The sequence below is a fragment of the Asterias amurensis genome, chromosome 16, assembly GCF_032118995.1.
Source record: "Asterias amurensis chromosome 16, ASM3211899v1".
NCBI lineage: Eukaryota > Metazoa > Echinodermata > Asteroidea > Forcipulatida > Asteriidae > Asterias > Asterias amurensis.
The window spans coordinates 17,293,593-17,319,862 of record NC_092663.1 but is presented as its reverse complement, the minus strand read 5'-3'; the positions used below and the strand labels follow the sequence as shown (position 1 = coordinate 17,319,862).

General features: G+C 38.1%; 2 protein-coding genes across 5 annotated transcripts in view; both read right to left on the bottom strand.

The window, feature by feature from the left end:
* Positions 1 to 359: 359 nt before the first annotated feature.
* LOC139948881 (uncharacterized) lies at positions 360 to 7,195 on the bottom strand. Of its 4 annotated transcripts, none has more exons than XM_071947239.1 (5): positions 7,057 to 7,189; positions 5,680 to 5,908; positions 3,972 to 4,218; positions 1,609 to 2,091; positions 360 to 1,505 (listed from the first exon to the last, which is right to left on the bottom strand). In XM_071947239.1, exons 3-4 carry the CDS (start codon positions 4,033 to 4,035, stop codon positions 1,670 to 1,672), a joined length of 486 nt encoding a protein of 161 aa, XP_071803340.1. In that variant the 5' UTR covers positions 4,036 to 4,218; positions 5,680 to 5,908; positions 7,057 to 7,189; the 3' UTR covers positions 360 to 1,505; positions 1,609 to 1,669. The 4 variants fall into 4 exon arrangements, with proteins under 4 accessions (XP_071803340.1, XP_071803339.1, XP_071803341.1 ...); XM_071947238.1 differs by having other exon boundaries at positions 360 to 1,456; XM_071947240.1 differs by having other exon boundaries at positions 360 to 1,456; positions 5,680 to 5,837; positions 7,057 to 7,183.
* Positions 7,196 to 7,692: 497 nt separating this feature from the next.
* The window catches only part of LOC139949079 (BMP and activin membrane-bound inhibitor homolog), a 43,028-nt gene continuing 24,450 nt past the window's right edge, over positions 7,693 to 26,270 (bottom strand). Inside the window, exon 3 of the mRNA XM_071947483.1 lies at positions 7,693 to 10,604. Within this exon, the coding sequence (XP_071803584.1) occupies positions 10,147 to 10,604 (458 nt within the window). The 3' untranslated portion in view covers positions 7,693 to 10,146. The remainder of the gene's footprint in view (positions 10,605 to 26,270) is intronic.

Sequence of the window (26,270 nt, the reverse complement as noted above, 5' to 3'; positions counted from 1 at the left end):
ATGGCTAAAAATGCTGGACTTACCCCTTGTGATTTTTCAATTTTAGGCCAAAAATGGCTAAAAAAGCTGGACTAACCCCTTGTGATTTTTTTCAATTTTAGGCCAAAAATGGCTAAAAATGCTGGACTAACCCCTTGTGATTTTTTTCAATTTTAGGCCCAAAATGGCTAAAAATGCTGGACTTACCTCTTGTGATTTTTTTCAATTTTAGGCCCAAAATAGCTAAAAATGCTGGACTTACCCCTTGTGATCTTTATAATTTTAGGCCCAAAATGGCTAAAAATGCTGGACTTACCTCTTGTGATTTTTTTCAATTTTAGGCCCAAAATAGCTAAAAATGCTGGACTTACCCCTTGTGATCTTTATAATTTTAGGCCCAAAATGGCTAAAAATGCTGGACTTACCCCTTGTGATTTTTTCAATTTTAGGCCCAAAATGGCTAAAAATGCTGGACTTACCCCTTGTGATTTTTTCAATTTTAGGCCCAAAATGACTAAAAATGCTGGACTTACCCCTTGTGATTTTTTCAATTTTAGGCCCAAAATGGCTAAAAAAGCTGGACTTACCCCTTGTGATTCAACTTTAAGTGTCAAATTTGATAAAAGAAAATTTTTCCACACACTGTAGTACAAAAATACTGTCTTCAAATTTATTTTTCAAAGCGTTTGGATGATTTTTTTTCAAATGAACATTTTATATAAAACTCGTCATAAATATAGACGTTTAAATTGTACACAAATAATTCTCAAAATCTAATAAATGCTAAGCGATAACTTGAACATTGGTCTTCATGGTGTTTTTATTTCAATTTTTTCTGAAAATGCATGGTTAATTACTTCATTTTTTGCAATAAGTAAATAATGACCTAACACACAATCCACAGAAGTCAGATCCTTTACATCTGAACATTTATATATCAAAATATGAAGGCACTGGACACTTTTAGTAATTGTCAAAAACCAGTATTCTCACTTTGTGTGTGTATCGCAACAAAAAAGTAAAAAAGAAATCTGTGAAAATTTGAACTCAATTGGACATCGTAGTTGCAAGAGAACAATGAAAGAAAAACACCCTTGTCGCAAAAAATGTGTGTGCTTTTAAAAGCCTGATAAAAGGCTTCATGCCTGAAGTTTTTATTGTTGAGTGAGAAATTACCGCTTTTTCAAAAACTAAATTACTTCAGAGGGAGCCGTTATTCACAATTTTATACCAGCTATCAACAGCTCTATTAATCGTTACCAAGTAAGTTTTTATGCTAATAATTACTTGGAGTAATAACCAATAGTGTCCAGAGCCTTTATCTTGAATCCAGACGTCATGTCTTGAGATAAAACTTCTTCATGATGCTATGCTCCATAGGGTTGGAATCTCCTTCATCCAAAGTTCTTTAGAGTCAGGAAAGTATTTATCCTTCGTAGAGTCCATTACAGAGAGTCGGTGTTCCATGGTGTTCCATCTGAAAGATCATCAATGTGGTAGATACATTGTTCATTTCTGCAAAGAATCTACCAGTACATCTACTTTGAAAACGTAGCAAAGCACAACATAAACTTGCTTAATAGGATAACGTCACCAACCAAAATAGCATGCCTCATGTATCCTGCTTACCTTGCTTAGGAGAAAATGTTAAGCAATTTTCTGCTTCAGCAGCATCAACTTTCATCATCGTTCACCACTGAAGACTATCATCTGTGAGGCGTGATGCATTCTCTACGAGGCGTGATGCATTCTCTGCGAGGCGTGATGCATTCTCTGCGAGGCTTGTTGCATTCTCTGCGAGCCTTGTTGCATTCTCTACGAGGCTTGTTGCATTCTTTGCGAGGCATGATGCATTCTCTACGAGGCGTGATGCATTCTCTGTGAGTCTTGTTGCATTCTCTGCGAGCCTTGTTGCATTCTCTGCGACACTTGCTGCATTCTCTGGGAGGCTGTTGCATTCTCTGCGAGGCTTGTTGAAGCTTAAGAAAAGACCTGTCACTCCAGGAGTGTCGAGACTTGGGTTCAATGAGGCTTGTTGCATTCTACAGTTAGCTACAGACATCGCTCCTTTCTTGTAGATTTCAAAGCTTCTGTGTGACCAATGGACTGTCCCTGTACACAGAAGAACAAAACAAAATTTTCATAACAATAATAATAATAATAATAATAATAATAATAATAATAATAATAAGTTATCAAACAATCAGGAGTGTAATACTGAAAAATATATAGAGCTTCTGCGTCCCATACCCAACGACGAGGCCTTTGGCCTCGTTAAATATGGGAGACAGAAACGCTACATTTTTCCTTATTCCACAAGCGAGCGTGTGTTAACGTAGTTATCTTCAAGCAAACTTGTCGCGTGACGAAGAACACACGTATGGGCCGCATAATATTGTCGCACTCTTGTTGCTATGGACTGACCAATCAGAATCAAGGATTGAAGCCTACTTGAAGATAAAGACATTTATAAAGGGCCAAAAGCCTCCAAGCACATGAAGAGAACGATGAAATACTCAAAGGGTGAAAGATAGATTCAAGTCAAGCAGACTAAAAACAAGCAGCTTCAAATTTAGCCCTATATAGGACTCTTTCTCTGTACACAGGAACAGAGTCCTAACTATGAGGCCCGTTTCTGGGGCGGAAAAATGTCACAGCTTCATAACTTAAATCTTACCTGCAACAAGCCACTAATTTCAACAGATTAACATTCCATGGCGGCATACATTTTTCTGCGGTGGGTTTTGGTCCTCATATTTTCCTCACAAATCCGTCATTTTTGTAAAATAATGGAGCTTCCAACGTTAACAAATTCCCGTTTCGATCGATTTCTCACAGTGTTGTCGTGCGTACGCGTATACATTCGGGTGCATGATGCAAGCTTAGACGCATGAATTCTTGCTCACCGTATCTTGACTGCACAGCGTTAACAACACAATTCAAAATTTGCGCGTCTAGCGTCTTGTGTATACACGGCAGACTTTGAGAGTACGAACAAAAAGGGGAATTCCTTAACGTTGGGAGCTGCATTATTTCATGAAAATTACGGATTTGTGAAGAATATATGACGATTAAAACCCACCGCAGAAAAACATATGCTGCCCTGGCATGTAAATCTGTTGAAATTGGTGCTTTCTTGCAGGTAAGATTTGAGTTATGAAGCTGTGAAAATTTCCCCCCCCCCCCAGAAATGTACCCTGATGTCCAGGACGTCACTGTAGTACAAAACGAAAGTGTAAGGCCGCTAGGGCTACTTCAAATTAACAAATTTCCAGGGACTTTAAAAGATGTTGAGGAGACGGAACCCAGACCAAGATATTGACAGACTAGGGAGACCGCCAAAATTAGACTAGAAACATGTAACTCAGTAGGTAGAGCGCCAGCTTGTTAATCTAGAGGTCATTGGTTCCAATCCCACTCTAAAATCAAACACAAAATCAAATTTTAATAAGAAAAGGCACTGGGGTCGATTCACAAAGAGTTAGGACTCGTCTTATCTTGAATTAGAACGAGTAACTCGTCTTAACTTAGGATTAATCTTAAAGTCTGCATGCTACAGTGCAGGGTTGGGACTCGTCCTAAGTCCTAAGATTAGTCTTAACTTAGGAAGAGTTTTGTGAAATCGACGGCTGGACTTGTTTGGTAATTGTCACAGACCAGTATTCTCACTTCTACTCCAACATATTATGTATAAAATAACAAATCTGTGAACATTTTGACTCAATTGGTCACCAAAGTTGCAAGAGAATAATATAAACTTTTAGATGCCTAATAAGAAAGCTACAGGCCTAAAGTCTTTTATTATGTGAGTGATAAATTACCTCTTTCTCACCAACTATGTTACTTTAGAGGGAGTCATTTCTCATAATCAACAGCTCTCCATTACTCGTTATGCTACCAATTATTTTGAATAATTACCAAAGATAGTATCCAGTACCTTTAAAGAGAGAACGTGTGTATGTTTCTCAAAAGAGAAAAATTAATGTTTTTACCTGTAAACATGGTAATAGTTTTGTCATCCATCTCTGGTGATGTCTTTCCATCAACTGGTTCCATTCTAATCAAGAGTCTTGAGCAACTTCTGCCTCATCTCACAGCTTCATCACTAACAGGTGAGCTCCTTAAAATAATCTGACTCTGTCTTTCCATCATCTTCACTCTCAGTCCTCCGGCAGAGTTTCAGTTAACTTTCTCAGATGTTGGCACGGACTTGCTTTGAATCCAATCGTACAAGTTCATCTGCCGAGAAAAAAATATATATATATATAAAAACATTAACAATTGGGATCTAAAGATCATTCTGTTAAAACAACAAAGATAATAGAACAAGCCAAGATCAAGTTTACTCAAAAGCCTTTGAATAAACGAAACAGTTTTGTCCTCCCTCAACAATCAGTCCTAACCAAAGTCATTTTAAAAATAAACTTTAGTACACATTGGATTTGGCTTCTGCTCTTTTTTTTGTTTAATGTCATTTATGGAAAGATTACTGAGGACAGATGAACATAAGTTCGGTCACTGATTCAAACTGGCCATGTTGGTAAGCAAGCATGGCCATGTTGGTAAGCAAGCATGGCCATGTTAGCAGGACTCTTAAAGACATGGACACTATTGGTAATTGTCAAAGACCAGTCTTCTCACTTGGTGTATCTCAACGTACATGTATGCATAAAATAATAAACCTGTGAAAATTTGAACTCAATTGGTCTTCGAAACCATGTTACTTCACTTTGAGAGGGAGTCGTTATTCACAATGTTATATCAACAGCTCTCTATTGCTTGTTACCAAGTAAGTTTTTATGCTTACAATTATATTGAGTAATTTCCAATAGTGTCCACTGCATTTAAACCAACATCAATTGATCAAACTTTACTCTAAGAACAATTGCTCATCCAACAGTTTGTCCATTCTCATTTTTCAAAGGGAATTTCCATCTAGGAAAGTTTGAAGAGGGACCATGCCCATCGCCCCCATGACCTTCCTGTGCAATTCCAGGCATGTTACCTATAACATAACACACCCTTCTATATGTAGATTCTAAGCCAATAACTTCCGTATCCCGTTAAATACGTGGTACTGGTGGAGGTGGTAGTGGTACTGTCAAACTTGGCAAATTAGACGAACTTGCTTTGAAACCAATCGTACAAGTACGACTGTACACTTCTCGTATTTACATTTTGGAACATAAAAAGTTTTTAAAACATATTCTCCAGAAGAAGGTGAGAGAGCACACTGATCAGAACGTATAGCAGAATAAACTGGCTCTTCTCAGAGCCACCAATACTCACAAATAAGAATTTGTAAGGGGGGGGGCCTAGTCATGCAAACCTTGCTTACTAATTAGACCAATCTTTATTGCCTACAGCGGCGCCCCCAGAGTTTGACTTTGTGCAGTTTTCGATGTACGATGACCCAGTAAAACCATACATAAAACAAAATATCCGAAGTGAACAAGAGTGCTCCTTTAGTTTGTTTAATGGCCAGAATTTATTTTATGCCAGGATGCTCAGACGAAAGTGGATTCAAGTGATTTAATCATCATGACCTGTGAATTCAGGTAGTGTTTATTGAAACATTTTGGGGTCACAATAAGTATTTATGGACCTTGCAACATAACATGTTTTTGTACCTTGTAAAATTGACCCAAAAGGACAAACTTTTTGTATTTACAAGTACATCATGTACAAACTACAACTTACCGGTAAAGCTTGAACTGTCCACGTTTGTTGTCTGAAGGATGGAAGATCTGATGTTGGGTAAGTTGACAATGTTACTTCATCTCTTAGGGTTGTTTACATCCCGCGCAGTGACATAAAAGCCATGATTTCTGGGCTAACTCATCGTATACAGGAAGCCCCTGCAATACAATGATCTTCTTCTATCATGACTGCAGTTGATTTTGCTGCTTTCATGACAATCAGGACCAAACTGTGAAGAGGACAGGGTCAAGGTTTTTACCGGTACTCATCTATGAAGCAAAGAACAGGGCCCAATTTCATAGAGCTGCTAAGCACAAAAATTTGCTAAGCATGAAATTTCTTCCTTGATAAAAATAGGATTACCATCCAAATTTCCATTTGTTGCATATTGCTTGTTACTGGTATTCAGCTGTTAAAATCACGTGGAAAATGAAAATCACGTGGAAATTTGGCTGGTAATCCTGTTTTTATCAAGGAAGAAAATTTCATGCTTAGCAAATTTTTGTGCTTAGCAGCTCTATGAAATTGGGCCCAGTATGCTTCAGAACAAAACTCAATTGATATAATTTGAATGTCACAGACAAGTAGCAAGTACAGTTTGCCCATACATGTAAGCCCATGACAGATCCAGTACACACATCAGTTTCGGTCTTACATTTTTACGCAGACATGTGTACATTCAGAGGATGAGTGATGTTTGAAGCTTTGCATAACAATGGTTTATCGTGATCCAGAACCCAAAAGCATTATGGGTAGGCAGATGGGGCATTTGCTACCGCAGTGTGTGTTGTCATGCACAACGTGCGCACGCATGGCCTATTATATCTTTGCGTGGGTTTAACAGCGCCCTCTCTTGATATTTTGCTATTCGGGATATTTAATCTCTTTAGAGTAAGGGAGTGTTGGCTCTGAAAAGAGCCAGTTTCTTCTCGACATTCTGAACAGTAGGTCTATTTCTTCCTCCATGGATGGCTTAAAGCAAGAAGGGAACCGCAAGAAGCAGTCAGATCAGCAGAGGCAGAGCCAACACTCCCTCACTACTCAAGCAAGAGTCCGATCAGCAGAGCCAACACTCCCTCGGCCTCGCCCTCGCTCGTCAAGCAAGGCTCAATTTGATTTGTTGAGCTGAGGCTCAACTCAAGGAAAGACGAAAGAGATTTAATATTACATTGGATTGGATTGGGTTGTACCTGCAAGTTTACTTTTGTTTTTATACTTATATTTATGTATGTAGATTGCCTACTCGAACTAGGCGTAGACTAGAGGTTTGCCATTCGCCTACCACTAGTACCAGTACAATACATCCTCAAGTTTAAATTATGGACAACGTTACATAGAAAACCGAAAAACCCCACCTTTATCAATCTAAAAACATACCTTTATAACATCCAGTGATACTTCTGCCTTTAATGAACAGCCAGATAATCCGTAAAACGTCATATTTTGTCGCCAACGGACGATTTTAGGTGGAATTTGGGGAAACGGAATTGACATCAAAACTACCTCCATGTATAACTGTTTTTAAGTGAACACATGAGGGCGCACTTCGGAAACAACCAGAGAGGAAACCTGCTGCCCACAGTGAATTTATGACGGCTTGCCCAAATTCATCAAAGCGCCATAATTTTTGTGTGATGATTATGTTCACAACTGGACATTGAAATGACGTCACCATGCTGCCAAATTTGAGGTAACACAACGAAGAAACAACGGGACCATGCTCAGCACGTGATCGGACAATTCAATAATGTGCAATTCTTTTTAGGCCGAGGGTGCCTTGCTCAGCAACTTGTGTGTGGCCCTTCTACTTTATAGGCCTTGGCTCGGGAACACGATGGCTGTTCTGAACAATTTGCCACTTCTTAGATTGGTGTTTCTTTATCAAATTGAACCAAAAGATGTAGTTGTTGTTTCAAAACCAACCCCAGTATCAAACACGATTCGATAAACAAACGGCACAGACAATGAGTCCTAAAACACCAGAATAAGTTGTCAATAATATTTATTGTCAGACATATTTGTTATTATAACAACACGGCTTCTCGATTCATTCGAACTGGTGAGAACAAGGAGAGGACAAGACAAAGTGTGTCCCATTTTATTCCTTAGGCGAGTAATTTGTTTACCTCTTTAAAATGTTTCATTACTGTGCATGAGATGCATAAAAATAACAACAAAATGAGACCTACACTGACTGATAATAGTCCGAATTAGGGAAAACAATGACATTTACTTAGAAGCTTAATTTCATTCACTATCATTGTCTTGTTTTAACAATTATTTAGTAAAAAATAATCCAAATAACATGTAAACATTTCTAGATCCATCTCCACTGTCATTAAAAAAGTGTGTCGATATGAAAGATTAGTGTTTCGTGTTTGGAGTTCAGTCAAGAACACGCAGCCAAGAACCTGATGCAAGTTAGCCGGGAACATTTCTCAATCAAAACTAATAAGGGTCATTTAATTGGAAGCAGTATTAGCACTATGGCTTATAATTTATATAAGATGCAGTCATCTCCAAACTCCTAAGTATTTCAATGGAGGCAAGTTACAGCGTGAATGTTTTTATCACTACATTTGTAATTAATTAATTAATTACTCAGTTGTTTTACTTACGATTCCTTTATGAAATGATGAAAGCGTCTTTGGATTTGCATCCAAACTACAAACTTTAGGTTAATTAAAATTTACATGCCTGCATAGATACCAGTGTGGTCCAATCAATGGTTTGGAACCGGGTTGGAATTGTGAATTGAATTCTGCCCTATAGGAGTGTATTAGTTTAATACCATTGACTCACAAGAAAGCACCGTTTGCAAACAATTGCAAAAAGCTGGATATATCATATAACTGTTTGTTTTATTATAAAACATTAGAATGACTGCCATGTCTGAACTAGTGGCTACAGCTACGGCTAGATTCAAGCATAATCATGCATTGAATGACAGTACATCCTTAGCAACACCCTTAGCAACAGTCGTAGCCGCAGCTGAGACCAGCCACTAATTCACATACGGCCCTAAAAAGTAACTTATTATGTGAGATAAGTGCGATTGAGCAAATCGAAAACCATTTATTTATGTGCATTTTTCGCAAATGATACCTAGCTCTTAGAAAAATAGGAACATTGAGTAGGCCAGGCCACCAGTCCTGGCACACATGTGACCTTTGACATTGGCTTGAATAGACTCTTTAAGATTTAATAATTTTGCTGGTTTTTCGAAGGGTAAAACAAATCGGTCATCATACTAAAATATCATCCTGCTTGTTGCAACTTAATATGATCAATAACCCAAAGCAACAACAACATTTCTACAATTCGAAATCTAGAATAGTTGTTAGTGTTGTTTCTTTCTCCTCAAGATAAGAGTGCTGTGATCTTTGAATAAATTGTCTTAAATGTATTTACTAAAATGGACACAATCCTTGAAGGATCTGTTCAACGGCCATTATACTGAGCTAGAAAGTGAAAGCCAGTCACAAAATATTACCGTATACTTTTCGAACTACTGACTCAAATAATTTCCTATTATTGTTTTCTTTTAAAATAAATACTTGCTAGATGCCGTTCACTATGTTTTACTTACAAATAAAATGCTCCCGTGAGATGATGTCCAGGCATCTTTTAAATGCACTGCCCTAAAGGGAGTGTATACTTTTGGTAATAAAACTCAAACAGTTAAACACTATCACTTGGTAAAGAGCAGTGGATATCTGTTGATATTATAAACAATAATAAAAACAACCCCCTTTGAAGTAATGTAGTTAAAAAGAAAGAGGTAAATCTTCACCGCGGAAGTTTAAAAAAAAAAAAACGGCTTCGGGCATGAAGCCTTCTAAAAGCACTGAAGTAAGCAACAAGGGTGCCTTTTCTTGCTACTTTGAATATAATTTAAGACCAAATTTTCACAATTATTTGTGTTGTATGCATGCTCGGATAGGCCCTACACCAAGTGTAATATTGGTCTTTGTCAACTACCAAAAGTATACCTTGCCTTTGTTAATTAATAAATGATTCCCTATGTATTTAAAACCCAAGTGCAATCTGAGGTCCCACAAGCACAATCAAATAAAAAAGTTAAGTAATGACCAACTTAACAATTCAAATTTCTTACAAACTGAATTTAGAGTGTCATGACTTTCACCACAATCACAAAAAATAAGCAAATTATTCCTCATGGAAACTCTACAAAACCGTGTCATGAAAGTACATTTTTCCAACACTTTTAAAGTAAATATCGTCTCACCATTAATAACTATATTTTCAACAACAGTATAATTATTATAACAACCTTTAAGGATATTTTAGAACAATATGAAGCGCACTTATGTACATAGTTTTTTCTCTATTTGATACTGTACACTATACATAATGATATACAAAAATACACGGTAAAATTACATTCAATGTTAAGTCAATAATATCAGGTGACTCAGGTGAGTTGATGAAGAAGTCGTCTTGGTGCTATACAACATCAAAGTTTTCCCTGTACATTTTCCCACAGTGTTGTGTTGGAATTAGTCTGGGGCACTCGTTGACACATCGTTGGTGATGCAAAAGTTCGTTGGTAACCTTCGCCATATTGTTCATGTTGTTTATCTTATTGTTGTGTTGTCTCCCATTGAACGGATCCACAAGTTTATTTCCCGTGATGTTGATGTTTTTCAAGCGAGAATTATCGAGAAACTGCGGTGCTCTCTGAATAGTCGTATTATGTGCGTTGTGAGTCCGTAATATCGCCCTCTGTCGAACATCCACGTTTAGTTTGGTGAATTGTTTATCTTCGCTTCTGAGCATGCGTGCAGCAATTAAGATGAGCCCAATTAAGATACAAGCCCCAGCGATGGGAACTGCAATCACCGCAGCTCGGAACCACACTGCCTGCTCACTGACTGCCTCATAAGGTTGCGTGTAGTGATCATCTGTAAAAACAAACAAAAATATCAACATTACAATATTGGAATAGCTTCTTATTAACGTGGCAAGGAAAACGCAAATGGTTTTCTGCTCTCTCGTATGAATCACCCAAACAGATTAGGCATTTATACCAGCAGTCGAAAGGCAAATAAAATACATTTTTGAAGCATTTGATGAGTAAAACATTAAGACATCTATCTCCTACCTCGGCACGCTAACCTATGTCTTCATGAGTAATCCCTTAAGACGTTTTCTAAGATGATGTATTCAACATACACAATCTTCGGATCGATAAACAGCCGTGCTTATAACAACTCCATCTACAAGCTGTATAACTATTAATTTTCTTAATCAAAACTCACGCAGAGAAATTGCAAATTGATTAGAAAAATAAACACGAGACAGATCGATTGTGCACTTTCCTATCACCCACAGCTCTGTGATACAGGGACCAATTTCATAAAGCTGCTAAGCAGAAAATACAGCTTGACAAATTTCCGGGCACTAGCGCAGCCACAACAACACAAACGTAGTGTTATTTTTTACTGGCAACCTGTTTCTGCCTAAGCAATACTATTCTGTGCTTAGCAACTTAGTGTGATTGAAATTGGGCCCGAGACACCAACCGAGACTTAATATTATTAGGCTAGTAGTAAGTATTCAACACCAAGACGCAAAACAACAATTTGATGTTTTTTTCTGGTAAGAGTTTTTCAATCACTTGAGTTCAACAGTTTCCCTCAAATTACGAGCTTGTTTTCTCTTCAGTTTCTAATATCACCCAAAAAGTATTTACAACATTTTGTTAACAATAATATTTTGTTTGTATATGATTCGCATGGCGTACTTAACTGTGATGAATCAAACACAATGTAGTCTAAGAACAAGCTCCAAACTAGTCGCGGTTGAAATGGAACTGTTTGACATTTTTCTGGTGACCAGGGCTCAAGGATCAACCCAAGATGGATGACTTGGGTTGTACGTCACGGCAGCTGGTTCCATTCAACTGGTACTTTATACACATTAGAACTAAATGTGTTTCATGCCTAAATAAACGCTCTGTTGACTACATTCAAAATACGCATGATAAAGCCCCTTTAGCTTCAAACTCTGAAATTGTGATTGAAAAAGTTTCAAAAGGGAATGTTGAAAGCCATGCTCCATTTCGTATTCTGAACAGAACTGAAAATGAAAAATAACAACCTTAATTTGTATATAGCCCGAAGCATAGGCCGCCGTATTATCAAAGTAAATATGTTTATCCAATTTTCAAATGAGCTTCAGGGTTTACCTAATGCAGGAAAAGATAATTGATGGAGTAGTTTATGTGTAATTTTTCCTTAAACTTTTGCAAAACGAACCACAGCAAAATGTGGTGAGGACCACAAAGCACATGAAGGTTGGGCTTTGCACATTATTGATACTAGGCGGTGGGTGGTCTTATTAGTCGGGTGCTTGGCAAATGAAAAAAAGTACAGCACTCTGACTAACAGTAAAGTAACATTATTATGTTTGTATAATGTCATTGTATCAACCATTTCCACTACATGTACACATCAGATATGAATTGGAAGTTGTGAATGAGGTATTGTCAACATGCAGTCTGAGACACTCAATGCAATCTAACAAAGCCCTTATATTAGTAACATCCGCAAACATAACAATGCCCCCAGTGCATTTTATATCTCACTAACTCTCAACAATACATCAGCAGCAAACCCAATATGAATCAGTATTTTTCTGCCAACAGAAGAGAAGTTCAACGGCCGCTCCGGGACAATACCATGACAGAGCCTGGACCCTCATCAGGCGGAAGAAACTACCCTGAACCCATGCATCATTACCCAACAAACGATGTTCCCTTCGCCTCATTAAACCACGTATTCACCGACGGTGTTTTTGAAGCGAAGCCCCGGCGAAAGATGTCGGTGCAAACACCGGTAGTCAACCGATGGCTCGCTCGGGATTTTGGACAACTTCGACCGCCAGACTTTCCCTTTGCTACCCAGTTCTCACGCTCATTTCGGAGCCAATGTTTCCCGGTCTCTCGTTTATTCTCATAAGATCTCAATACAAGAAAAATATTTTTGAATTTGGTTGGCGAGACTTTGGCGAGTATCTAAAATGACGCCTGATTAATAACATTTGATGAATGCTTGTTCCATGAACGAATACGAACTCAATGTGGCGTTAGTAATGTTAACAATACCAATGCCATTACCAATGCAAATAAACCTTCACAATACAAATGGAAGGTTCCATGTGAAATTTCATCAACTCGGTTGTGGTACGATGCAATAATTTCGCACAGTGGACTGGATCCCATGGTTTGCTTCTTAAAAAGGTTTCACCCGCTACATCCATAAAACTATAGATACCTTGAAAGCATACACCAAACTGCAAAATTCGTTTACAATATTATTTTCCCAAATTAAAATACGAATGTTAAAAGACAGACCAATGTTTCATACAAAAAAGTTCACCCCTTACAAAATTATCATAAAATCTCTGCGGAAATATCCGTCCCAGACAGCTGAAACAGCTCACAATACGGACCAAAATACTAAACTATGGTTTATTCCACCTAGGCGTTAAAAGCACTTCGAACAAAAGGATAAAACAAACCCAGTCTTTTCACTATCTTATCGATCGTTAATGCGCATAACATGTACGAAGCAGTCTCCAAACAACGCACAATATGAAATGAAAATGTTCAGTTATTTTGTAGCAAATGATGACAGTCAGATCACAGAGCTATCTTCATGGTCAGTTAATAACACACGAGAGGCAATTATCCCGGCCCGTTGTCTTATCAAAGACAACCTCCCGCTCTCCCATACGTTTTACTGACCTTGGCGGCACGTGGCATACAAAATGAAATTAATTTTTCCCTCGCCGAGCTGGATACAAAACACCAGGGGGAGAACACCGCTTAATGGAAAAGCCGCGCTTTTATATTGGCAAATAATGAGCGTAAAAAGATAAAGTATACAAGAGGTCAACGACATCGGGAAATAATAGGGGGTAAGTTCACAAGGGGGAATGTCTGTTCATTAATGGCATTTTTTTTTAATGAAAATGCTGGTACAATTGGTTTACTAAGAAACTACTGAAATAATCAGTGTATCATGCAATCTGTGTAGCCATGTGACATTTCTTGTTCAGTATTTGCTTGCTGTGAACTACGCATAGCCATAGCTCGGTATAACTGAGAACGTGTCCGACTTATTGAATTGACTTGGCTACGGCTTTGGCTATTACCGTATGGTTCCAACCATAGCCGCTTCCAAGATTTCGATCTTGAGACACAACTAACCTACCATCAATTGACATAAATCAACGGAGGTCAAATTCTTTTGTATTAACGGCAACCTCTACTGAGGTCAGAACTCAAGTGGTATGCCTTATAAAGATAAGAAGTAACTATAAATAGGCGCCTACTTGCGGGTAAAACAATGTGTAAAATATTATCTTTTGTGGAAGTGTTGGTATCGACGTTTCGAACAAAATCTGCTCGTCTTCAGGAAAAAAAGACGAGCAGAGTCGGCATATATACTGTTCGAAACGTCGAAACACCTGCTCTATACAGAACCAACTTTCCTCTAAAAGTTATTTTACAAAAGGATGTACCCGCAAAGTTACTCTTTATAATTTATTCTTATCTTATTTTCCAAACCAACAAAGCTTCAAACATCAACTATGTCTTACTATTTTTTAGATCAAACCTGGGAAGTAAGGAAAATTGTTTACATACATGTTCATGAGTTTTTGACAAACTTAAAATGTTAAAACGAGTAGCAATCAGTTTAACTTTGATACAAAATCTAGACTCATAAACATTAAATTTTAAATACCAATCTTACGTTCCTCCGAATTCGATCAATGTCTTGTTCCTTACGAGAAAGAAAATCATCACGATCGATTAAAAAAAAAGTAAATGCAGTAGACCTTCTTTTTATAATTTCCCATGATATTAAAAGAAAACAATTGATCCAAGACCAAAACAAAACAAAACAAGATCTATGAAGGCTAAATCTATCTGTCTGCTTAGTTAACTGTCGAGACATCTCCAGTATTCAACTAAAAAATTGATGTGTGCGATGGATGGCAGACATCGTTCTCAACTCTTTGTCTGCCCAACAGTTTGCCGATATTTTGCACGGCCTTGTACTGTCTGCCTGAGCCTAAACGACGACGGCTTTTCTAGACGCTATCGAAAATTGAAAACATAAATTTAGGGGCAACATTGTTTGCGTAGCTTCTAATAATAATGCTACGTTGATTCTTCTAGTCCAATTGCTCAGTGTTGCGGATGGTTCTTTGATGTTTATTAAACAATAGGAATTGATACAGTGGAAGGAGCGACAATTATTCGTAATCGAAGAAAAATAAATAATACTTTTGTCTTATTAACCATAAAGACGGTTATACTTCCTCCGTACTGTTGTTAATGACATTTTCTCTGTCTTTGTTCTTTGCTTGTTGATGTAATTATTTCTGTGTTTTGTATTTTTTTTTATAACAAGGGTCCCCATTTAGTGCAACAAAGATAATAAAATAAAACAATAATGATATAACATAAATCACAAATTCCAGAACAGCTCAGCGAAGTACAAACATTCGTTCATAAAAATTCAGCTCAATTTGTTTAACTCCAGAAATTCACCCATTTGTTTTTTTACGTCATTCAGAAAAATAAAACTTGTTTATGTCTCTAAAGATTTTTGAATAAAAAACAAAATAACACCCATTCAATCCAAACAATGTTGACTAGTCTTATTGACTAGTCTTTGACAACAAACCACAATAGACGTTTATAGAATCTCTTAGAAGACCTGTCGTATATCTCCATCCAGCCAGCCAGCCAGGGTCAAGACACAAACACACAATTGAGATGAATGCTGTCAACATTGGATCCAAAACGTCATAAATCCGAGCGGGTACCAGTTGTTAGCCTTCGACACCATTACCCCAAACGGGTTCAACTTTGTGCATACTGCTGTAACTTTCACTCGTTCTGGAATACCGGCCGATAAACCTGAATCTCTGGGCAATAAATTGGGTCAACTTCAGACCCTTCTTGAATACCTAGAATGGGTAGAATAGGTCCATTGGACCTCCATGATGAAGCCAAGAAAGGGATCCGTGTGTCAACGACTCTTTCCTACCTAGCTGCTGTCGATTTCACCAAACTCTTCTAAACTTTAGGATTAATCTTATGACTTGAGACGAGTTAAGTTCCGTACGGTATCCATAACGTTAGGAAATCGTCTTAACTCGAGAAACCATCTGCAGCAGGCCATGCTACTTTGTCATGCTGCCACAATCTTGATCTTGTTCCCTGTATCCAATAACAGAAATGAATAATAACATTCGCTGTACAAACAAGAACCAGACTGTTTCTCCTTAAATTTTTATAAATTATGTACGACTCAAAAGCTTTGGCTGCTACTCGTGGATGAAATAAACCCGAATGCATGACTGCAGTGTGAAAAGAATACCACCAGTGAGTGCAATTCATTCAAAGTTTACGAATTTCCAGAAACACAACTCTTTTGACTTAAAAGTACCGCACGGACGTGTATATGTTCAAACTCTGTTTGATATTTCTTAAAACCACCAGCGATATCATAAAATTAAGTACAATCGATCCAGTTGTTCAGTCTACACTTCAATAAAGACCACTCTATATGATCTAAACGTACGATCGATCATCTTGATAAACGCTCTTTAATATCATGATAATAGTGTAGATTGTAGCAGTCAGGTCTAATGGTAATAGTACAGAGATCGTAGCAGTCAGGTTGGCATAAAGCACTGACTCATCAACCAAGGCAGCTATCTATAATCGCTCTCTCCACAAAAGCCCTCAGGGTCAGTATACAGTTATAATGCCCAGGGAACGGTTAGTTACCAGACCCGTGCGTCGTTGCCCTAGGCCATAGCTGTCTGAAGTGCCTGGGCCGAGCATCATTGACTTTGACATAGAGTGTCTGTTGGTTTTACCATCGAGATATTCCATCAACGAGTTGAAACATCTCAGGGGAATAGTGCAATGAACTGCGCATTTATCTCCCATGAGCATCCCCAAAAGACCGCAGGAAACTTGCAAAAAAATACACAGAATTAACCGAGATTGGTCTCAACTCGCTTCAGTCTACTGAGCGTTTCTATGACAACTTTAGTGTGTAGTGTAGACGGCCTAAGGTTACCACACTGTTTGCGACAATGTAACGAAAAAGTGTATACGATGATGAAATGTAACTGGCACCTAGCCTTTTACACAATAAAATATCGTTTGTCCTTTAAAATGACCAAAATACATCTATCCAATTTAGCTTCTCTTATAGGGCGACACACCTTTATTAAAAAAGTAATGAAAAATGTTGACGAAATTCCTTCCATTTCAAATCTTAGCCGTCAAAACGAACATCCAACTCCATACAAAAAGTATAAAATATAAAGGAACTTTACAACCGTTTTATGTTTCGATAAAAATAGACGTTAACCATCATTGATAATTAACTCCTTAGGGGTATTATCTGCGTACGATTTCACTCTTAAACCATTACACTAAAGAATACAACCTTCATTTGTTGATGATAAAGTTAAGAATAAAACTCAGTCGTTTCAAGACGAGGTCCAAACAGCTCCACCTCCCACATGATGAAGACAATATTAGTTCTAAAAAGAGTAATATACGACTTTCTCTGACAATCTCCCATTGAAGCTTGGGACGCTCTTAAGATATTGAGACTCTTAAGAAACACAAACAGACATAAAAAAAGCAGTTTTATTGCAAGGTGGAAAAGATTGTATATATTTGGTCTTAAATACGAGCAGAGAGTCGTTATGGATTAAGGACAAGGAGCTTTAACGGCAGTTCAGAATGCCTTAAGATGCAAAGAACTCTTCGTCTGCATTTAATGAGCATCCAAAGAAAAGTTTATGTTATTGTTTTGAAACATCACTAATTGTAATTGTCACGAAGCTTTAATTAAAAATAACATAAAAAACACCAACATTGATTTCTTAAGATACTTGCACAGTGAGAGACCGCTCACACCATTTGATGACTATGACGTCAAATGGCGTGGCATAGTTAAACTGTGACTTATCTCAATATCATATTCCCATCACCACAACAGACAGATACAAAATCTTAGTTCAAATCTTGTCTCTGATCGTTAATAATAAAATTTACTTCATCCCAGCCAATGAGTCATCGGCTCGTAAAGGGTTGACATTCAAAAACACAAACACAATTTCAGACAAAAGAATATTTTTCTTGTCACTTCACCGCGGAAGTGTGAAAATATTAATGCGTCTCTTACAACAGATTTCCGGCTCTGTCGTAACAGTGTCGAGATGAGCCTGAGGTCTGTTCTTAATACTCTAACAAAACATGTTCCAAAGCCCAGAGCAAGCCAAGTTCATCTACCGTGGAACTCTGACTCAGTCTTTACCATAAATCAAAGCCTCGTAAAGGCCCGTCACCCGGCTGCCAAGATGAAACATTGAGATTGGGGTTGGAGTTGGCCACCGTAGATTGTTATAACCGTGATGCGTAGTGGAGATGGCGAGGGGCCCCTGGCTTGGTCCAACCAGGCCCCGGTCGCTGACGGGACTCTGTGGCGTCGACGCCGTCAAGAATTTCTAGTCCCTGTGCTAAATTGCGCCAACTGCGATCGTTGGATGAGTTATTGTAAACTCATCTCAGCCCCCCCCCCCATATTCCTCTCCCAAGACCAAGAACTCATCTCGACGATTGGAGAGGATGTGATACGTCATTGGAGTTTGGGATAAGGCAATTAGGCTCAGGCTAGTCGGCGCAATGATTAATTGATTGAATGAGTTTAGTACATTACGTGAGCTGGGGTGGTTGCTTTAAAGCACACGTTTCAATGGGTTAGGAACTACCAGTTGCCGATGGAGGATTGTAGTTAGTGGAAAAAGAGAAATCTTCAAGAAAAGATGATATTTCTTCATTCTTTAAAAGGAGATGCGAAATATTGGTTAGGAAATATTTTATAATACAGGTAAAGCAGTGAAAAAATGTTTTATACCAATGGCATTTTGGTTGAAAAGCAGTTGCAAAAGCCAACTCTATTTTCTCAGTTAATTAATTTATAAGATAAATTGACTTGAAAAACATATAATCCTACCTCAACTCTCAAATTACATTAGTAGAATTAAAAAGGTTCTTGAAAAAGAGTATTCTTTGTTTTTATCATCATGGGTGTAACTGAGTGACATCACATGCCTAATCCAAATGAAGCTTGACCAAGGAAGTCAACCTGTGTTATAGATCAACCTTATGGTGTATATATTTGGTTGATATCTCACAATAGCAGCGTAAACACAGAAACACAGGGCGGATTTCCGACTCGTAAACACATCAAGTACAAGCCAGACTAAGGGGCTTCAAATCAGGAAGGACCCTCAATCAAGAAAGGCTGAGGAGATGGACTAACCAGGGAACTAATAAATTTTACAGCTTCCATTTGCCAACTGAAAAACAACGAATGTCCTGTTTACTAGCAGTAAGGTAAAGGAAATGGACCTCATCTGGAAAATCAGTATTTGTAAAATATTCCCCCAAGTTGAAGATTATTTGGCATTTGTTTTTGGAAGATTACAATTATCACAAATTTTGATCCTTAATTTGACTTGGCGAATTAAAAACAAGGGGTCAAATATTAAGAAAACTGTATGGTTTTTAAATTATTTTAGTGCAAATATTTCTTCGTTAAAATCCGAAATACTTTGAAAGGGATACCATCTCAAGGGGTTTATTCTCTTCCTAAACAGCAAACTCATCAAAAACCATAAACTTAATTAATTATCTACTCGAAATCGAACCACAAATTGCTCGTGACATTTTCGTTATTAAAGGCGATATTGTCTAGTTTCCCTGAACAGTTCGTTAAACTCTTTATTAATCCTCATGTCAACATCCCTTCCTCCACGTTGTAACAAGCTACAAACAAGCTGTGCATCAACTGAGATAATCCCAAATTACGGAGCACTGCTCCTCACACTTGCCTCATCTTCAATAATTTGGCTCACACACCCACAAGGTGGTAGGAGGAAAACAACTATCCTGCCAAACAAAATAAGACTAAATTTGATTTGATGTCTTCTACCTTCACTTTAAGTACAGAAAGTTCACCGCTATCAAGGCTCTCTATATCAGTCGCTTAAATAAATATTTATTTGACTGCGATACGGTCGATTTGTAGTACTTTCATCCGAGTCTCATTGGTAGTACACATCGACTGGCTGGCACCAAGACCAAAAACTCCATCATTAGCCATTAAATATCAAGGCCTACTTATAGGTCTGGTAACCTACCTCCATCTACCGCCACACAACAGTAACAAATCATAGCGCCTGATTGACTCAAAGATATTGATGAGATGAAGTTGGCTCCATGATAAAAGTGCAAGCAACTTTTAAATGGATGTAATGATGAAAGATGAAGTTAATGAGCCAAGACAAATGAATGCGTGGCGACCTTGTTTTACTCTATACATAATGTAGAGATTGTTTCAAATAGAATGCGAACACTGGGTTTAGGTCAACTCTGCTGAATTAATACAAACAAATGCTGGAATTTATAACTTTTTAATTTGTCCCTGAAACTAATTGCAGATCATTATTTTATTCCTGGGCTACAAATTTATTTGTACACACCTGACATTTTCAAACTGACAAAGTGGGACAGACAGATCGTGGTCATCTTCCAAGCATCCATCTTCGGATCAGACTTATATAAAGGTCACTGGGCAATTTTTAACGATTTCATCAAATTGATAGTGCATTTATATGTTGAGCTCCTGGTTAATGTAATGTATTGGTCAAGAGAGGCCTTCAATGCATTTGTTTGGCAAAACGAAACAATAACTTAGTAAGTAAAACATTTGTTTGTTGATTTTGATTCATATTTTTCAAATTGCTAAAAAACATTAGTTTAATGACCATTGGATTTAGATCATTGTGAGCCTGAAAATGAAATTGATGACTTTATAGCACCGAGCCAACGCAACGGTATAGGGCCTATTTTAAAAGGCATAGAGTATCACGAAAAGGATACTCCCAACATAAAATTTTGAAGACTTTATCCACAACATTATCAACAGCAACACCTCACAATGGTTAAGACGTTATCAGAGACTCTTAGTGCCTTCCACAATAATGCATTTGCCTGTCATGGCTTAACCTTCGTGCTCTGTCCCATTAAACCATCCGAATATTATTCCATAAATTGCGATTTGCTGTGGCGGCACAGATGCTGAAAATTACAGATGAATTTTCTTGATCTCTGTGACAAATGGTGCGGATTGAAACTTTACTATGAGAGGAATTAATAAATGGTGAGGGGACTGCAGCCGTGAAGTCACTAATGGTAGACACATCTGGGAGGCAACCTGCCCGCGGCTAATTTCATCATCAATATTTATTTACAAATTTCTTGTTTAAAGTTAAATCCAAGTGGTGAATTTGTCACAAATAAACCCTTGCTATTATCTGTATCACCTCTGGACTGAAGAAAATTGTGGAAAGCTCAACAACAATGCACACGGTTTACCCCCAAAAACAAGCCCCCATAAATGCAAACAAAAGTCTGAAACTGATAGCATTTACTCTCTGAAGTTTAGATGTCACAGAGCTAAGGAACAATATCCTCATCATTAGAGAAGATAACAGAGCAATATTTCTATAAAAGTGACAATAACAGCAGTTTTTCTTCATCGGACTGACTTTTAATAACAAGTCTGAATTCAGATGAAAGCCTTTGAAACGCCCAATCCTTGCTTTTATAGAGCAAAGACAAATACAGCTTATCTGATAATAAACCAGGTACACTTTAAAAAGTCTGAATTCAGATAAAAGTCTTGACTTTCTCATCTCTGAAGTTATCAAAAGTTCAACAACAATGCACACAGGCTTTAACGCAAAAAAACCCAAGCCCTTCTAGAAAAGTATTTCATTTGCTCCTTGAAAGTGTGCCAACACCCCCACCTGCTCCACACCCACCTCCAACCCAAAGAAACCCAACAGACAGAACCAGTGAAAACCCAAGGCAAGCGAGCAATCGCTCAGCCTCGGAGCGGGTAAACCGACCGGGTAACCCCCCGGGAATGACCCGTAGTTCTACCCCAACGTCAACCGAGTCAGACGGGGTGAGGAGTGATTGAAGCTCTCGCCTTGACTGCAAGACCCGTGGGTTACTTCTCGTTTGACGATGATAGCAAAAACCAAAGGTGGTTTCAATTTTCTGAAATATGACACCCTACGACGATGTGCATCTGCTCTCTGCCAATCGCTAAAATGACACAATTTGATTATTGGAGAGGATAGGATAATTATGGATACTGAAGTTGAGAGGAGCATGGAGCAATAATGAGAAGAGAAAAGAGTAAAGCTTCCTTTATGTATGTGTGTCTGGATTTTTCTTGTCATGTGATGATTAGATCTAATTATCATTGGTTAAGGACAGGTGGGTGCAGACCAATCAGGGTTATTCCCTGGGTACCATTCTCAGTCCCCAAACAATAGCAGGTCATCTTGGTTTAATCTAAAACTCCACTCAGACGTGTCATGACATTGAACCTTGAGTCTCCTCGACCTTGATATAAACTCCAACACAGCATTTCTCGTTTAATTTCGACTTTATTATCATTACCTCAAATCACGTACTTTCTCGTAAAGGGACAGCACCAGTGACGGTGAGGATGATTGCTTCGTCACCAATCAGTGTTACAATTTCAAGACAAGATGAACATAATTTGCAAAACTAAAATCTGATTTTAATAGTAACTGGATTATTACTTCTTTAATATAATATAAGGCTGAACAATTACTTCGGCCATGGCATGTTAAACAAAGTTAACTGCCGTGACATTGAAAACCAACCCATATAAGTTTCCTTCCCCAAAAAAGGGCGAGAGGGGTAATTCTTCATATCTATGTATAATATGAATTAAACTTGTTGGTGTGATCCTCTAAACTACTTGAACCATGGAGGGAGGCTTAGCTCCATGCTTGAACTGACATTATGCTTTCTGAGGTCCTTGATCGAGTTGATATTGAACAGACGTAGAAATAATGTTTGCGGATCCAAAGACTTGGTGTCACTGTGGGTCAGAAACGTTTACCACCGGGTTATCAAAACTCTATTAACGGCTACCACAGACAGCAGGGGAGAAGGGGTCGTGGTTTGGTATCACTAAAACATCTGGTCTGTAAAACACTCTTCAACCTTCATTCAATCTATGCTTTCACTTTCAGCACGGGACGATGGTTCATAGGAGTAGTTGAGCTGGCAAAATAAAGGCACACCGTGTTCACGTTTTGTGTAATCAACCGTCAAATAAGAAACCTGTAATTTTTTTTGCCGAATCCAGTGTTTTTAATCGGACACATTAAAGAGAAAACCATGCACAATTTGCAGGATATCATCAGTAAAACTATCCTTAATTTTGGTTGTATGTAAACCGAAATCGGTTAGATCTTAGGTTTTCATACAAATTTCTCGAACATGTCTTCATTTCAGAGGAAAACATTTCACACAAGAAACCGTAAGTTTTCAGACACCATTGAAACAACCAGCCATGTATAGGCCTCTATGAAGAAAAAGCATAACCCTTGACCAGTTCTCAATGATCCGACTTTGATGTTAATCTCCTCTCAAGATTATAGGCTAATCTCTTTTAAAGATTCAGCTTTTCTTGAGAGCTTAGCAAAGTTGGCATCTTCAACCAGAAATTAAAACGTTAGTCTGAAGCTCAACTTGGAAGCAACGTTTAAAAATGTCCAAAATGCCAAAGAAACTGTCTCCAATCTACAAAACTGACACGTTTTATCAATTTACAAAAATACTTGTGAGGGTACTTTGGCTCTTCATGAAATGTGTTTGAAACAGTTGATTTCTTGAAGACGAAGCATACTTCTACAATGTGCACAACTACACTCCTTTAAGGACCCATTTACGCTTTCGAGAGCTCAACTGGGATTTTTCGGGTTGAAGGAATCTGTCACATCGAATACGTCACCTCGTTATGTGATCCTTAAGTTGCAATGTGGTCAGTATACTGCGTCGAGATATGGGCACATACCTTTCTCGTTGGTTACTTTACATTAATCCGCCTCAAGAAGCCTACAGGATCAAATGACATGTTCAAGGAGGTGTGGTTTGTGCACGTACTGGTAAAGGCATCATGGTCTTCTTGAAACAAGGAAAGCTTTATAGCAACTTGAAAATGTTTATTGCATGAAAGTACAACCTTGCGAAAACCAGTCAGAGACAGTTGCCAAACGGGGAACGGTCTTATCCAACAATTTTGCAGAGCAAAGTTATTTAAACTGAACAAGCTTTGTGCGAAAATGTTCCAGTAGTTATTTATATATGCGATTTGTGTGGCATTTTCTCTCTGCCTATACAGTGAAATGCATTCACTGCCAAACATAAACATGAGGCACAGTTAAATAAAGAGTTTGAACACAAAGATCGTTGGATATTCCCTGGTAACTAATTATGCCCAAGTTTAGATACCCACACAATTATACCTCATTATTAATAATACCACACAGCAAAGTAATGTTATTAGCTTTCATTCCACACTATGGTTTAATGAGCAAACGATAGGTCAACGACCAGTAAGAACCCCATCCCATTACAGATTGAATCATTGAATACGGGTCAGTGAAGATGGCATCAACCTTTTTTGTTGTTGTCCCAGCTATACACCAAACAGCCGTTAAGTAATTTAGTGAAATGATTTAAACGACGCTAAACGGCTGTAGGAGTGAAGATGTGATTCCAATCTTTGGACTTTCACTCAAGGCGCCTTTGCATAGAACACGACATCGCGGTAATGACATTTCTACCAATAAGTAAATAATAAAAACAAAGTATAGATGCAGGTCTGATACTTCAAGGAGGTAACGAAGGCGATTGACTCCGTGCCCTCTGGCTATCGCCTTGGTGCCCTTGAAATGCTCCTGTAGAAAGTTTTTTAAATGCCCTGGTGCCTTTTCAAAAACGAAACATACAGGCATGTTTGTTCAAAAGCGCAATACCAAACTACAACATCTATACAACAACACGATGGAGTAAAACAGCAAAGAGTGAAAAATAATAATATTAAATGGAAGTGTTTTCTTTCTCAATCATCAAACAGCCGTCGTTCACCCAAGCCGGCTTGGTAGTTACCAGGCAGTGACGACGTGGCATGTTTGCGCGGGACTGTGCGCAACATTTCAAGGCGGCTTCGATTGTTCACCATTCACACGCGTTACTCTTAAATCATCCACGTCGAGGCGCAGACGACAGCGCAATGCTAATGGATTAAACGGACATGATCTGCTTAATCGCTTGGATTTTGTTTTTGATCCAAAGTCAGATTAAGAACATGAATCAGTAAACATGGAATCCATGCAAACGTTGAACACCAAGGTTCTTGAATGTGAGAGACATAGTCCAGACCTGGCTCTCAAATAAAGTGAAATTCAGCATTGCAGAGACAAACGAACAGCCTGGGGAAATGAATTTCAGAAAGCCAATTTTTCAGCTACGAGAGACGACAAAAAGGAAACATTTGAACGAGTTTAGCGGATTTACTCGATACTTTCTAATTGACGATTATTGAAACCCAAACAAAAGCAGTAACCATTTTATGGATAAACTTTTGTAATAAATAGCGAAGAAGACGTCCAATAAAGTAAACTTTATAACTGATATTTCAATAATTGTTATCACAGCCAAAGCATTAGCAACATCACTAAAGGATGCCTTAAAAAATCTTAACATCTGTCAGGACACATATGACCGTTATTGCATAATACATTATTGAGCAAACCGACCGTTTTGACCCAAAACGCTCAGGAATAAGTATTAAGTAAGTTGCCTTGAACAAAAGCCACCTGACGTTAAAAAACCGCATCACCAAAATCACATTCTTCCAAGTCAAAAAAATAATGTTAAAAAGTGAAAACCACAGGAAAGAATGAGACCCAGTTGTCAGTGATTCTCACACACGCAGATGGTCATCCAGGGGTTGCAACAGCGCCAATAATGACCCACTAATCAGAGATGACACGCCCGGATAACCAGTCCTCATCACGGCATCGCAAGTTGCCGAAGTAAGGTGGTATCCCCGTAATTAATTTACTCTATGTACTGTATTGGACGATCGGGAAAGCATTACTTATTTACAGAGTTGGTTACAAACATTGCGCGTTATTTACCGAGAAGTGCTGATTTGGATAGTCAACAAGAGATCGTGTATTTTTATCAGACGATTTCCTTAAAACTTAAACAAAAACCTCTAAAAAGCTGTTAAGTTTTGCCGTAACACAACCAATGACAATGAATCTGTATGAATGTATAGGATCTGTTGACAGAATGCATGAAATATGGGGATGGACTGGGAAGGACGGCGAATGCAATGTTGGAAGAAACACATCGTTATTATAGAACCACGCGTAGAAGTTTGAGATTGGAAACACAACCCACAGTTGGGCTTAGTTCTTAATTGGTATAAATGAAAGCATGATGAAAACGCGGCAGTCAACTTTTATACAATAACTTGTTTCCTCACAGAACTGTTTCGGTACAACTTAATGGAGGTAGCTACATCCATGTGCCGAGTATACAGTGATATACA

What these genes read in the sequence shown, in the direction of transcription:
- LOC139948881 (XM_071947241.1), bottom strand. Translation starts at nt 4,035, where the DNA reads ATGGAACCAGTTGATGGAAAGACATCACCAGAGATGGATGACAAAACT. An exon ending in AACTATTACCATGTTTACAG is followed by an intron (nt 2,092 to 3,971) that starts GTAAAAACATTA and finishes TTCTGTGTACAG; the next exon opens with GGACAGTCCATTGGTCACAC.